At 33.5% G+C, this 14,794-nt stretch overlaps 2 protein-coding genes and 1 long non-coding RNA gene across 3 annotated transcripts; all 3 read right to left on the bottom strand.

Annotated features, from left to right (window-relative positions):
• Window positions 1-224: 224 nt before the first annotated feature.
• On the bottom strand, window positions 225-2,812 carry LOC144560962 (non-functional NADPH-dependent codeinone reductase 2-like). The gene is made up of 4 exons (XM_078310181.1): window positions 2,397-2,812; window positions 1,572-1,815; window positions 857-1,033; window positions 225-614 (listed from the first exon to the last, which is right to left on the bottom strand). Exons 1-4 carry the CDS (start codon window positions 2,717-2,719, stop codon window positions 384-386), a joined length of 975 nt encoding a protein of 324 aa, XP_078166307.1. The 5' UTR covers window positions 2,720-2,812; the 3' UTR covers window positions 225-383.
• Window positions 2,813-4,430: 1,618 nt separating this feature from the next.
• On the bottom strand, window positions 4,431-6,481 carry LOC144560739 (uncharacterized). The gene is made up of 2 exons (XR_013513460.1): window positions 5,612-6,481; window positions 4,431-4,479 (listed from the first exon to the last, which is right to left on the bottom strand). It is a non-coding gene; the product is annotated as an uncharacterized LOC144560739 (long non-coding RNA).
• A 3,317-nt stretch (window positions 6,482-9,798) lies between these two features.
• On the bottom strand, window positions 9,799-14,491 carry LOC144560894 (LRR receptor kinase SERK2-like). Its single transcript, XM_078310115.1, has 10 exons — window positions 14,445-14,491; window positions 14,283-14,395; window positions 13,493-13,635; window positions 13,423-13,436; window positions 13,274-13,329; window positions 12,623-12,720; window positions 11,746-11,968; window positions 10,890-11,251; window positions 10,550-10,585; window positions 9,799-10,092 (listed from the first exon to the last, which is right to left on the bottom strand). Exons 1-10 carry the CDS (start codon window positions 14,489-14,491, stop codon window positions 9,799-9,801), a joined length of 1,386 nt encoding a protein of 461 aa, XP_078166241.1.
• Window positions 14,492-14,794: the final 303 nt, after the last annotated feature.

The raw sequence follows: 14,794 nt of genomic DNA, 5'->3' as shown, positions 1-14,794 counted from the left end.
TTTACATTCTATTGTGTGTGTTCGTTGATACTTCTAATAAATCATGCTCTCATTTAGGAGTCAAGTATCATCAAACATGTCAAATAATATTTCAATATATTTCCTCTACATACTCACAAATTACATATATAATTATTCTAAAATACATTTATATGTGGTTTTTAATATTTCCAATGAATTATGATCTCAATTATAATTTAAATATCACCAAAATTGCCAATGAAAATCCAATATTGATCATCTACATGCTCATAAATTTATTTGTCAAAAAATAGAAGAGATACATCATAGACTAATTAAGCCTATAATTATTCTAAAACTCATATATATTATGATGTTGTAATCTTTTGTCTAAGCAATTCAACTTTGAAGAAAACAAAGAGTTAAGTTTCTACGATATCTATATCGGCAAAGTCGACCGAAGTTAAAGATCCTTCTGAGGCAAGCATGATTTCTGTAGTGACCCCCTTTCTCTGTTGGATTGATCTGATTTTTGCCCTTTCTTCTTCAGTTAATTCCCAATCGAAAATTTCCAGATTCTGTTTAAGCCTTTCTTTGTTGAAGCTCTTTACAACAATGCCTACTCCTTGCTCCAGAATCCATCTCAGTGAAATCTACACAACATAATAACAGAAGAATATTTAACAAACAGTGTTTATTGATATGATTTTAATTATAATCCCAATGAATGACCACTAAAAATCTGATACTCTTCAAAGATTTTATATATAGGTCAAAGGCGTCAAACCAGAATCCATTGGTAATAAATAGTTAAATAATACTGATACCAGCATAATGCTTGACTCATATGGTATAAATAGTTGGTATATGAATAGTGAAAAAGAGCACTGAGCACCTGTGCAATACTTTTGCTTTTGGCATCTGCTATTTCTTTGAGCACATCAGATGTTAAAACCAAATTAGGGTAGAATCTGTTTTGGCCACCTAAAGGAGAGTGTGCAGTGATAGTTATTCCTTTCTTTGTACAATATTCCTTTAATTTCTGTTGTTGCCATGCTAGATTCATCTCAACCTGAATCAAAACAAAAATTGTTTTAGTAATTAAACAATAGAACCTTTTAAGAAAATGAAAATTAGATAAAAACAATCTCAAATACATATTCATTTCTAATTAATTAATTAAGAGTAGGCTTAAAATGTCTCATTGTTTTTGTGCCCCACACATACCCCAGATCCTTATCTCCATTTCAAAAGTGATCCGAACTGCTCAACATGATCGCCATATTAAAATGTGCCTGGGGACCAAATTTTATACTTTATAGAAAAAAAATTACTATTGTTTTAGATATGTAGAAAATCAGAAGATTATGAATCATCCAAAAACAATGATTTTATACTTATCTAAAAAATTACTAAAGAAATTCTAAAAAAAATATAAAATTTGATCTCCAAGTACATTTTAATATGAAAATCACGTTGAACAGTTGAGATCAACTGCGTGGACCTTTAAAACAAAGATAAGGATGTGGGGCACAAAACACTGGGGTATTTTTGAACCGACTCATTAATTAATTAATTAATTAACAGACTTGCACCATTATTTACATTACCTGGTTAACAGCAGGAGGTATCTTAGCAAACTGAATCAACTCCTCAAGCTTCTTTGTTGTGAAATTGCTCACTCCAATGGATCTTGTCAGACCTAGATTTTGGCACTGTTCCATTGCCTTCCACACACCTTTTAGGTCAAGGGGCATCACTTCCTCCCGCTTGAGCGGGAAGGTTACGGGCCCCGGTATCGTACTTATTGGCCAGTGAATCAGATACAAGTCCAGGTAGTCCATTTTCAGATTGCTATATATATATGTTATGAAATGAATTCAGCATATGACATATCAAGAACACCAATCATTGCTAAATACATGTGTATCAAGTATCAGTATGAGAACACCAATCATTGGTATATATAATTGTATGGAAACAAGTTGTATCTTGTATCCATAGTTAATATGCTTGGCAATCAATTTTTTTTTTTTTTTGGGAAATTTTTACTATTTTTTATATATACATATATATAGATATAGATATCAAGAGAGATATGGCCGAACTAGTTCATCATAAAGTACACTTTTTTACACTTTTTGTAATTTTTTCTATTATATTTTAGATAGGTAGAAAATCTCTGTTTTTTTCAAAAAATGCTGAACTACAAGAAAATAGAGTTCTTCTACCTATCTAAAAAATAGTAAAAGAACTTCAAAAATTGTAGTTTTTTTGTGCGCATCTTAATGCATTATTTTATAGAAAAATAACCTTCATTAAAGTGATACATGAGCGCTGTTTACTAACCCAAATTCAAATAAAAATCATCAGTTTAGATAATTAACCCAGAAAATTATAACAACAAAAGGAAAAAAAAAAAAAAGAAGAATTACCTGAGACTAGTTTTAATTGCAGAGAGCACATGTTCGGGATGGTTGTCGGTGCACCATAGTTTGGAGGTGATAAACACATCCGCACGGGACTCGATCAGACCGAGTTGCAAGGCCTCGGCGATGGCCTCGCCCAAGGCACCCTCCGATCCGTATGAACATGCTGTGTCGAAGTGGCGGTATCCGATCTTTATCGCCTCTATGATGACACCTTTTGCATTATCAGGATCAAACGATAACCCAGAAGTGCCTACGGCTACGATCGGCATGTTGTGGCCTGAGCTGAGGGTTTTTAAAGGGATTTTTGTACTAGGTTCTGAAGCCATCTCTCTCTTTTGAAATCTTCGTAGAAGCTGCGAAGTCGTGAGCGAGACTCGAACTCTCGATCTTTGGATAGCTACAATTTGAAAACTTACTTTTCCTAGCCAACTGTACTACTGTCTCATCTCCTCTTTCTCTCTCTATCTCTCCCTCGCTCAAATTGAGATTGTTGGTGCTGGTTCCTGCTTTATATATAGGAAAAAAAAGAAAGTTGGTGGTTTAGTAAACCTATGCAACAGATTTACCTAGGAAGTGTTCTAGAGGAATTGCTAAACCTACGCAACAGATTTCCTAATAAATACAGAGTGATATATCATGCACTAACTCACCTGAAATTTAATTTATTTGCTATGCACTTTAGAAACCGTAGTACTGAAATTGCAAATCATTCAGTCTATCAAATCTTTCTCTGTTAGAATGCCCCCAAAAAATACAGGCTCGTTTTTACTTTTTATAATTGATAAAATGGACCTTAAATACTGAAGAAATATTTTAATTTTTTTATTGAAGTACATTTTTATAATTTATAAAATAGGACCAAGGACCTTGAATATTGAAGAACAGATTTGATATATTTATGAGTCAGTCACCCGCTACACAGTTATGTTACTAAGATGCCACATAGGATCCCAACTTGTTGAAATTGTCTTACATAGGTCCTTCCTAGCAAGAGGGAATGCACCCGAAGGCGGCTTCTCGGAAATCAAATATATGTTGGAAAAAAAAAATATATATATATATATATATATATATATATATTGGACTTTGCGAGGACTTTTTTTTTGTTTGATTGAAACCCGTAGACATTGAGAAACTTGATTTTTAACAAGTACTAGTAGTCGAAAGCAAGATTGTAAGGTGAACAACTAACAAGACAGATATTTGATTTATATAATTATCAATTTTTACAGAAAATAGAGAATTAGTTTTGGTGTAGTAGCACAAGCAATATTTTTTGTTTGAAAAGCCGCAAGTTGTAAATTTGAAATTCAAATGAAGCAATCTTTTGTAGATTTTAAATTGGCTATTTCAAAGCTTTAGATGGGTACACATGAAATTTTCTCAAAACATTTAAAATTTAAGTTAATGGTGTTCAATTGACTCCAAATTAATTTTTAGTTTTCAAAATTTATATACAAGTATACAATTTTCTATAAAGTTTATAGTAAAATATTATGGGTGCAATAAAACTGATTCTATTAGTAGTATGAAGATTTTATAGATTGACTCTATTAATTCAATCTTTAATTCTTGTCTATGTTACTCGGATACTTTATAGAGAGCTTCGTATTTGTGTTGGACACTGATACACATCTAATACGGTGCCGATACACCAACTGACGTATATACTTACGTGACGTATCCTTTACTACCCTTTACCAGCCGATACGGCTCGGTCAGGAGACACGACACGGCAGCGATAAGTTAAATCTTGTTTTTCACTTTATGCGGTCTTAATTCGTTCCCTTATTCAAAGGGGAATCACGTGGGTGTGGGGTATGAGGGACAAAATATATATATTTAATTTTAAATTCTAACACCGACTCTCTCCTCTCTCTTCAACTAACTAGTCAAGTGTCCGTGCGTTGCAACGGAAATTGAAACATTGTTTTGAGATGGCCGGTAGCAGAGCCAACTATAGTTAACGGGTTCAATTCCATTCAAAGCAGGAATTGCATGCTTGATTTTTCAAAAGTTACCAAGTCGTAAATCAAATTAAAAGGATATGCCTTTGTAAGGCTGAATCTTCAAGTAAAATCCTCCCCTGATATAAAAAACAACAATAATAACAAGCAATAAATAAATAAAATCAGTTCAAATTGCATTTCTTGATGAACTAAAAAGGAAAAAAATATGCTATGTACATGTCAGATCCATCAAGAGATATTGCTCGTAAATTTCTTGATGAACTAAAAAGGAAAAAAAAAAGATGCTATGTACATGTCAGCAATAAATAAATAAATCAGTTCAAAAAGATGCTGCTGACTCTGTCTGAAAAAACTTGTGAGTTAACAAACAATATAACTTTAAAATTTCAATGTTCCAAAAATTAGGGATAGCTCTTCCAGAACAACTTTTGTGTTAATTGCACACCGTCAAATTTAAATTGAAATACAGGTATTCGATTCCAGCAATTGTATTACTGAATCCCATTCCTGTATTACTTCACAACATAGAAACTAGAAAGGCTAAAGTTTTGCATACATATACCAGTATTTATTTCATTGTTACCCTAAACCCTAGTTTTGTGAAGAAAAAAAACTTAAAATCAATTTTGGTTCTTATTCATTCAAATTTCTGATATCAATTTCTGCACTCCCAAATACCAGTATTTATTTCCCTTTTAAACAAGATTTGGATGGACGCATGTGCAATTTGGAGATTGGACCATTCCGAGTGGTTTAAAAAAAAAAAAAAACTGTTCCTCAATCAAGGTAAATCTAGAACTGCAAGAACTCTAGCTGCTCTAATTATTGTTTTGATCGAAGTTAAAAAAAAAAAAAAAAACTGTTATTTCAAGGGAACTTCAACTTCTCCATTGCTGCTTATTTCCAGAGGGGAAAAAATAGAACATTGCAAAGCTAAATTATTTTTATTCCTAAGATCCTCAAATGCTTCATCTTATCACATAACCAAACCCTCTAAGATCCTCAAATGCAACATCAGCTCTAAGATTCTCAAATAGGTATTTCATCGAACAACTTGCGTGCATCCCTAAGATATACACATTTTTAAAGGGCATGATTTCTAAGATTCTATATGACATGATTTCTAAAGGGCATCAACCTGAGGTTGTGACCATAGTACTCTCATATGGGGGCTGTGCAAGAAATTGTGTGAGAAAGATGAAATTGAGAAGACAATGAAGCAAAGTAAAAGTATGCTTGAAAGCTTACCTGGCCAAAAACACCAAAACCACGGAGAAAGAAACAACACTACGTTGATGAAGAAATACTCAATTTGGGAGGAGGGAAAACGAAAGAAGAGGCGTGAAAATGATAAACTCGTGAATTGTCACGATGGGACCCTTTCTCCTTCCGCTACACCCCAATTTGGAGGGGACAAATTCCGTCGGTCTAGAGTAACCGGGTCACTCTCGCTGTGTTACTTTCTCTTCAGCATCTATTTTGTGGAGCGAGTAACATGGAGACTTTCCCCCCGCTCTCTCTTTCCTTCCCCTCAGTTCCACCGTCTGGAGCACACCCTTAAGAGTTTCGATTTGGGGGATTCGAAGGAGAAGGGGGCTTCGAGTTGTGGGTTCAGCGAAAGAGAGAAGGGAGACAGGGAACCCTAATTCGATCAACCCCCTCTCTTTCTCGTTTCCTTCTTCTTTACCCTCTGATCGGAATGACTCTTTTTTGCTCAAACGAGAATCTGAATCAGAATTCTTTTTGAATAAGCTGATCGGAACGCGGAGAGAAACAAAAATAGAAAAGATTCGACGGGATTTCAATAGCCTCAAATCATGCCAAGAAATCACGGGAAAAATGATGGTATTTCACGAGAATTCGTTTTGTCAGGGTGAAATGTTTCTTTTACCCTTGTTTTTTTCATAATTTTTCAGATTGAATGTTGAGACGAGAGAGAGATTAGTAGAAAGGGAGAAATTTGAAATAGGTGCTGTTTACCAGCATTGGAGTAGCTCTCACTCTTTTTTCATCAGTTAGCGTTGTGAATCCCTATTTAGGGCTGTAGGGCATAGTGAATGAGAGAAAGAAAGAGAAATGGTAAAAATTAAAGCGAATGGGGAAGAAAGAGACTGAGATTTTTAATGGCATTCACTGTAATTTTGATGAAAATTATGACCTTTCTTATTTGTCTCCAAATCAATTCTTTTTTAGAAATTAATCATTCCAATCATCAAAATTCAATTCTAAATCATCTCCTGTGAACTCTATTCTATTGAAATGAATTGAAATTTGTTATATTTTCATTCCGATCACAGTGTAAAGCTTTTTCTTTGAGAGAAATTCTTTGAGCAATCGTAGAAAAGGAGAGACAAAAAGAGAAAGAGAGAAGAAGGAGAAACGCGTTGTTGCATCGGAAAGGAGAAACGCGTCAGAAAGGAAAAACGCGTTATCGAAATATATTTTTGATGAGTGGCTCGGATCTTTTCAATGGATGGCTCAAATCTCAAAAAATCCAACGTGCTATTAGTAGTGAGGATACATATGAGCTTTACGTTTGAGTTATATATACTCTCATTTCCGGTTTTGTTTATTCTTGTGGGACTAACACACAAAACTATAAAACCAGACTAGTAGATGAAAGATTTTCTATGGCATTTAATTTAGGTGCAATAGGTCAACGAATTATATATAATTATTGAATTTATGTGGCAATAGGCCACATAAATTAAATACAATTATCACATACGGAGTCACTGAATTAATTTGTGAAACTTACATACCTTATATCGCATTTAGTTAAATTATAAACTAACTTAATTGATAATATAAGCATTGAAATCACTAAATTAATTATTTTATGTTGTGTAATACAAGTGTTGCATTGATATTATAATTAAAATAATATATATATAATAGACGTATCATATATTAGATTTTTAAAAATTGTCGTATCACCGTATCCGATACAATACCCGTACTCATATTCATATAACATTGATTCTCATAATTGAAAAGTCTGGCTCTATCCCTGATTATAATTCATTAACAACTATATATATCTAGGTTCATAATCTTAATTAACATAATCTTGGACATATATATTTATGATTATGAACCTAGATATATATAGTTGTTAATGAATTATAATCAAGGATGGAGTCAAACTTTTAAATTGTGAGAATCAAACGTTGAATGGGGATCAATCTATAAAAAAATTATTTAAATTTTGCACAAAAGTTGATCTAATTTTTTTAATTATCACAATTGAATTTTTAGTGCTAATAAGATAATATTATTTTGGGTGGTGATTCAATGAAAAAGTATATAATAATTTGACAATATTGTAATCCAAACTTTAGAATGTAATACACAGCCTGCATCAATTACAGACCGCACCAAATAACCAACCCAACAAGGCCGACCGACTAGATCCAAAACAGGCCCAACCGCACCAAATAACCAGGCCCACAAGACCCAAGATTGGCCCAACCAAGGAAGCACCAGATAGCTACACACCTGACCAAACTTAGGCCCAGTAGCGAAGAGATTTTCCTAATCCTGAGTTAAAGGGGTTGCACAAGCCCATCAGAAAGCCCAAGGACATCAACTAGAAAAACCGACAACAAAGCCCCACAGATTTTCACTTTTATGTAGAGATGGCAATGAGCTGGCTCAGACAGAACTATATTTAACTCGTAATCAACTTGTAATATTAGGAACCAAGTGTGCCGAGGGAGATGGAATTAGAGAGTCAAGCTAAAATCTTCGTAGATAATCAAACCAAGCCACCAACAAGCTGGCTTGTATTAGATCGTTGGGTCTAACTGGACCAAGTTTTAAGAAGAAAATAAATTCTAAAAACAATTAGGATGGAGCTAAAACAAGCTGGATAGCATAAAATTCACCAAATGCATACAAATTCACTAGCGATGTAGCTAGGCAAAGCTCAAACTCGCTAATTCTGAACTGAGTCACTAACAAACTAGCTCGTTTTGAGCTCGGTCGGTAACGGTCAAGCTGTTACCAACGAGTCACGGACTGATCCCTAACGATCCACAAACTACAATCTTTTTTGTCAGTTCTACTTTTATCATTTCAAGGAGAAATCCATAAAGTGTTACTTACCTACAAATGGTTTGTGATTTTTTAAGGAGAAATTCATGCAGTGATGCCACGTTTGTTTGTTTGTTTTTTTTTTTTTTTTTTTTTTTGTCTCGTCTTTTGCTTTTCTGAGTAGTACTGTATATTTGTTGGATGTACCAAACTATATACTTTGTATGCCATACCGCTTTATCGTTTAATTGTTATATAGTGGCTTTAATTGTATGGATGGTTTTATATATTATTGGTATGAATGGATGACTTGCATAAGTTGTACTATATTTGTTTCCACTGTTTGTATATTAGAAATTCAAATTTAGATTTGCGGTGCAAATTCTTTCCTTACAATCATATCTTAAAACTAATTGTTAGGAATCTAATAGAGATGTCAAATAGTAATTTAAATATTTCATGCAACATTTTAAACCGGTTGTCTAGTTCCACAACAAAATTGTGCAGTTGTCCAATTACAAAAAATGTCAAAAGTTTGCAACCTCTTATATATTTTAATGCTAATCAGATTTTTAGAGTAGGTGTTGTCATAGTGAATGTTTTATTAGAAGTCTTTGGTAAATTTAAGTTATGAAAAACTAATGACTGGCTTAGCCAAGTTACAAACAATTCATTGGCTTAGGTGTGGTACCTAATTTACTGATATGAAAATAGAAGCTTATGTTCCTCTTTTAATCACACATCGGAGATGTAACTTTCAGAAAAAATGTATCACAAAATTTAGTAAATTTCTCATTTCATAAGAAAAAGTTTATCTACTAAATTTCTCATTTCAAAAGGAACAACTTAGGATAGAAATTTACCATTTATTAATTACCTCATTTCAACTGCCCCTAAAAGGCACAATAACTGCTAATGACTTGTGTACTGTCGAAATCTATCACTAAATTTAGGACAGAAATACCATGCATTAGTACTTTTTAAGATCTGAGTGAGGCTATGGTAATATACATATTACACAATGGCCTAAGTAAGATCTCTGTTTTAAGGTCCAAATAGTCAATCTTAACCGTCCAACATTCTCTTCATATTAAAATATACTTGCAGACCAAATTTTACATTTTTTTAGTATATTTTTACTATTTTTCTAGATGAGTAGAAAATCACTTAATTTAAAAATTCTGGACCGTACAAAATCAGTGATTTTCTACCTATCTAAAATAATTGCAAAAAAAAATTCTAAAAAATATAAAATTTGGTCTACAAGTATATTTTCATATGATGACGACATTGACCTGTTCAGATCAACTATTTTAACTTTAAAAACAAAGATATGGATTCATAGTACGGACCAATCCGCGCTATGTATAGTACCATGGCCTCACTCAGATACTACTTTATCACCTAGGTTCTGATAATTCAATTGAAGCAAGGTTATCAGTGCTGTCTATATACCTAATCGGCCTCTGTTGGGTTACCACCTCCACATTTTGCCACCCTTCCCATCTCTCTGCTAGGCCGTCTCCTTCAAGCATCCATACCACTTCTGACATCTTGGGCCTCTCCAATGGAGAAGCTTGAGTGCACAGCAAGGCAACTTGGATTAATGCCTCTACCTCGATTTCATTGAAGTTGTTTCTCAGGTCGGGGTCAACTAGGATGTCGAGTTTTTTCTCCTTTAAAAGGAGTTTCACCTATTTATAGACAAGTCAGCATGCTTTAATGAATATCTCTTGGGAAGTAAGGTAATGATGCTATGCATAGTGCAGATTGGTCAATACAATGGATCAATATCTCTGTTTTCAAAGTCCAAATAATTAATCTGAATCGTTAAGTATAATCTTCAAGTGAAAATGTACTTGTACGTACATCAAATTTTACATTTGTCATAATTTTTTTTAGTATTGTTTTTAGATAGGTAGAAAATCAGTTGATCTTAATATTTGACACCATTCAAAAGTAGTGCTTTTCTACCAATCCACAAAAATAGTAAAAAAATTCTAAAAAATGAAAAATTTAGTCTGCAAGTAAATTTTCATATGGAGAACATGTTGAATGGTTCAGATCGACTATTTCAACTTAAAATTAAATAAAAAAGATATTGAGTCATAATATAGACCAATGCGTGCTATGCATATTAGCCTCACGTACCCAATCAAGCAGCAACACGCCATCATCATTGGGTAAATACGATATTATGAATTTAAAATGAGATTTAATAGAAAAAACAATAAAATGAGTAAATTTGTGAGTTTTTGAAATTTAGAAGGGTAAATATGATATTATGAATTTTAGATGGGGAAATACGAAATTTCGAAGTTTTTGAGGGGCATATATGAAAATCTTCCTAAAAAAAGTGGAAATGCAAAAATTTTGCGAGTTCTCTAACACATTTGAATGATATCTCATTATTCAAAATATGCATGCATTGCACGAAATAAAGAAAAATAACCGTCATATAAAAATTAAAACAAAACAAATGAAACAGTACCCAATCAAACAGCCTCAACGCCTGTTGCCCCGTAATAAGCTCCAACAACATAATCCCGTAACCAAAAACATCCGTTTTCTCTGAAGATTTTCCAGTCAACAAATACTCTGGAGCAATATGCCCCATGGTCCCATGCACAGTCGTAGTAACATGCTTGTCATTGTAATCCATCAACATTGCAAGACCGAAATCTCCGACCACCGCCTCGAAATCTTCGTCTAGTAAAATGTTTGCAGCTTTTACGTCCCGATGGATGATTTTGGGCTCGCAATGGTCGTGTAGGTAAGACAGCCCCCGCGCGGCCCCCAATGCGATTCTTCCGCGCTTCGGCCAAGCAAGTGGTGGGACATTCTCAGCTCTCTCTATAAAACATTTACAATGATGAGATCGGGACCATCTCATATGTCTGTGCACACTAACTAGTAACTACTACATGATATATAACACACAAGCTCAGGTTTATACGTATAATTCATAACAAGGTACATCCGACACACTCTTTCATAGCTAATATGTAATGTTGAACCAATTCTAGGTGCCAGTAGGGATAGAGCTTGTTGTGTTCGAAAAAGAAGAAGCTTTTATTTATAGAAATAATATTAAAATAATATAGGATCTAGTTGGATTACATGGGTATTTTGATTCGGTAGAAAGATCCGAAAAAAAAAAAATTGGTCCCTTCTAAAGGAACTGAATTTTTTTTTTTTTTAAGAACCCGAAAATTTTATTAGCAAGCCTTTCTAAGGGACAAACTAGCATTTGTGAAAATTTTGAGAATGAATGTGGGTCAATTGACCTCCATATGTTGAATGTCCATTTGCCTCTAACAATTGTGTTCCCAATTTGTGAGCAATACCTCTTAAGCAAGAAGCCACACTTCCATTGGTCATATAGGGATAAACTAGCAACCGTTCTGTTGGGGTCATGCAAAAGCCGCATAGTCTCAAGAGGTTACGGTGCACTGCCATAGTGATCATCTCCACTTCCATCTGAAACTGGAGTTCACCACCTGCACTGCGCTCTTCCTTGAGTCGTTTTACTGCAACCAGAGATCCATTTGCCAACGTTCCCTTGTACACCTGGCGCAAGTTCATTCAATTTGGATTTTTAGTTTACAGCATTAGCTGTTGCAAGTTTCTTATATTTCAGGTAGGTGTGTATTGATAATTAGAGTGAGGCTATGGTACTTTGCAAAGTGCACATCGATTCAAACTATGGATCCATATCTTTGTTTTCAAAGTACAAACAGTCTATTCAAAGTTTCAAACCATTCAACACGATCTTCATATGAAAATGTACTTGGAGATCAAATTTTACATATTTCATAATTTTTTTACTATTTCCCTTGTACTTTGAGATCCAAAATTAGTGATTTTCAACCTATCTAAAAAAATAGTAAAAAAAATCTAAAAGAAAAAGAAGTAAAATCCGGTCTCCAACTGCATTTTCATATAGAGACCATGTGTAGCGGTTCAAATCAACTGTTTGAACTTCAAAAATATAGATGAATCCATAGGACAGACCAATCCGTGCTTTGCAAATTATCATAGCCTCACTCTTGATAATTGTCCACATAAATGCTTCAAGGTTGCAATCAAGTATTTCAATTGAGGTCAACATTGAGGCTTTGTTTCAAGATTCTTCAGATTTAAGGCACTAGGATTTGGATCGGGGTCAAGTTTAAGTGGTCCCGATTTCACCAACTACGCTGAAAATCAAGTTCCTTGATGTACCTTTCCAAAACCACCTTTTCCAAGTATATTTTTTTGGCTAAAATTGTCAGTTGCGACTTGTAACTCCCGCAAAGAAAATCTCTTGAGTTGAGGACTTGCTGTATTTGAAAATTAATAGAAGTTATTAACCTGAGGAAATGTACCATTCAAATACCATACTGAGATACCAGTAAGAATCAAGGGTTAGTCTTATATTCTAATACGACTGAGGCTATGGTACTATGCATACTAAATTTTCGTTTTAAAGTTCAAGTAGTCATTTTGAACCGTTCAAAGTGATTTCTATATTAAAGTTTACTTGCACACTAAATTTTATATTTTTTGGAAAAAATTTTACTATTTTTTTTAGATAAGTAGAAAATCACTACTTTTGAATGGTCTAGGATCTTCAGATCAAGTGATTTTTTATCTATCTAAAAAAAAAGTAAAATAATTCTTACAAATGTAGAAGTACATTTACTTGTACACACTGACATCCACTATCAGTATTTTAGAAAAAAAGATCTACAAGTACATTTTCATATGAAAATTATGTAGAACGGTTCAGATCAATTGTTTGGATTTTGAAAATAAAAATATTTAATCCATAGTACAGACAAATATGCCCTATGCATAGTACCACATAGCCTCACTTTTCTGGTACATACATACCCATAGATGCCAGTATTCCTTTGGCTAACAAATGCTTGAGTTCAATAAATGAGAATCTGAGATGGAGAAGAAATAGAAAAACAAAAAAGTTCCAAAAAATGTGAGATACAATTGATAATTTAATCTGGCATTCTATATGGTTGACTAACATTTGCTGGTCGAACTAGTGAAAGAAAAAATAAAGGAAGTAGATATATGGTACATGCATTCAGTACAAACCTGGTACATCATACAAATGAGCTTGGGGTCTGCGACGGCGGTGCCATGCAAGAGTAATTGACGGTACAGTAAGCAGTAATGCAGCGCCAGCCGCAACTCTACCCGCAATTGTGGGCCTGTGGCTACACCAGTAGTTCTACTATCTGTTAAGAAAAAGAAAAATAAGACAGAGAAAAAGTCTAGTTCTTTATGTCATGTTTGTTTTAGTTGATTTGAGTTTTGTTGATTATTTCAAGTAGATCTTGTGAGGTTTAGGTTTCGTCTGTTTTCAAGCCAGACCAGCCGTAAGGCAAGTGACCAAATGTCATAGAGTAAAAAAATATGAAAATTTTATAATTTAGTTGGAATTAAGGTTTTACAAACTTCTTTTTTCAGAGTATAACTAAAAAGTGAGGCTATGGTACTATGCATAGCGCTTATTGGTCTGTACTATGTATCAATATATTCGTTTTCAAAATTTAAATAGTTAATCTAAAATGTTTAACATGATTTTCATATGAAAATGTACTTGAAGACTAAATTTTACATTTTTTATAATTTTTTATATAGGTAAAAAATCACTTTTGAATGGTCTAATCAAGTGATTTTCTACCTATCTAAAAAAATAGTAAAAATATTCTAAAATATGTAAAATTTGGTTTTTCATGTACATTTTAATACAAAGAGAATGTTGAATGGTTCAGATTTTATTTTGGACTTAAAAAAAAAAGATATTGATTTATAGTACGGACCAATCTGCACTATGGATGGTACTAATAGCCTCGTTCATAACTAAATTGTGGTTACTTACTGCTTGACAAAGGTGGTGGAGGACTGTAATTAGAAGGAGGTAGAGAAAAAGGAGGAGGGCCCTGGCACGATTTGTTTGCTCCAATTCCACATAGATCCGAATTGTCAGAAGAACTGGCAAATAACAAGTGCATAAATAAATACTTTCTTAAACAACACGCACCTACAAGCAAGGGTAACTCTCCCAAATTTAGACTGTGTACCAGTCATCCTTGTACAAGAGAGGCACTGGTAAGTAATAATTAATCTACCGGGGATTGTTGTTACCTTTCAAGAACTTGCAAAATTAGTGATTTTGTACTTATCTAAAAAGATAGTAAAAAATTTGTAGAAAATATAAAATTTAGTCCGCTAATATATTTTTATGCAGATTATGTTGAACGGTTTAGCTGCCTGTGACAGATATAAACATAACTGAAATAACTAAAATAACTAAAATTTAGTCTGTTAATATATTTTTATATTTTCAGTTGTTGCTTAGCTGCCTGTTACAGATATACACATAACTAAAAT

This window comes from Carex rostrata, chromosome 10 (genome assembly GCF_964058835.1).
Source record: "Carex rostrata chromosome 10, lpCarRost1.2, whole genome shotgun sequence".
Taxonomy (NCBI): Eukaryota; Viridiplantae; Streptophyta; class Magnoliopsida; order Poales; family Cyperaceae; genus Carex; species Carex rostrata.
Note: the sequence above shows the minus strand (reverse complement) of the source record. Positions and strands in the feature narration are given on the sequence as shown.

Excerpts from the sequence above, each read along its gene's own strand:
- LOC144560962 (XM_078310181.1), bottom strand. The coding sequence starts at position 2,719 with ATGGCTTCAGAACCTAGTACAAAAATCCCTTTAAAAACCCTCAGCTCA. Across the intron at positions 1,816-2,396 it reads GCAATTAAAACTAGTCTCAG|CAATCTGAAAATGGACTACC; the intron begins GTAATTCTTCTT and ends ATATATATATAG. Across the intron at positions 1,034-1,571 it reads TACCTCCTGCTGTTAACCAG|GTTGAGATGAATCTAGCATG; the intron begins GTAATGTAAATA and ends GTTTTGATTCAG.
- LOC144560894 (XM_078310115.1), bottom strand. The coding sequence starts at position 14,491 with ATGACTGGTACACAGTCTAAATTTGGGAGAGTTACCCTTGCTTGTAG. Across the intron at positions 13,636-14,282 it reads TCCACCACCTTTGTCAAGCA|ATAGTAGAACTACTGGTGTA; the intron begins GTAAGTAACCAC and ends TTTTCTTAACAG. Across the intron at positions 11,252-11,745 it reads TGTGGCTTCTTGCTTAAGAG|AGAGAGCTGAGAATGTCCCA; the intron begins GTATTGCTCACA and ends AATGTTTTATAG.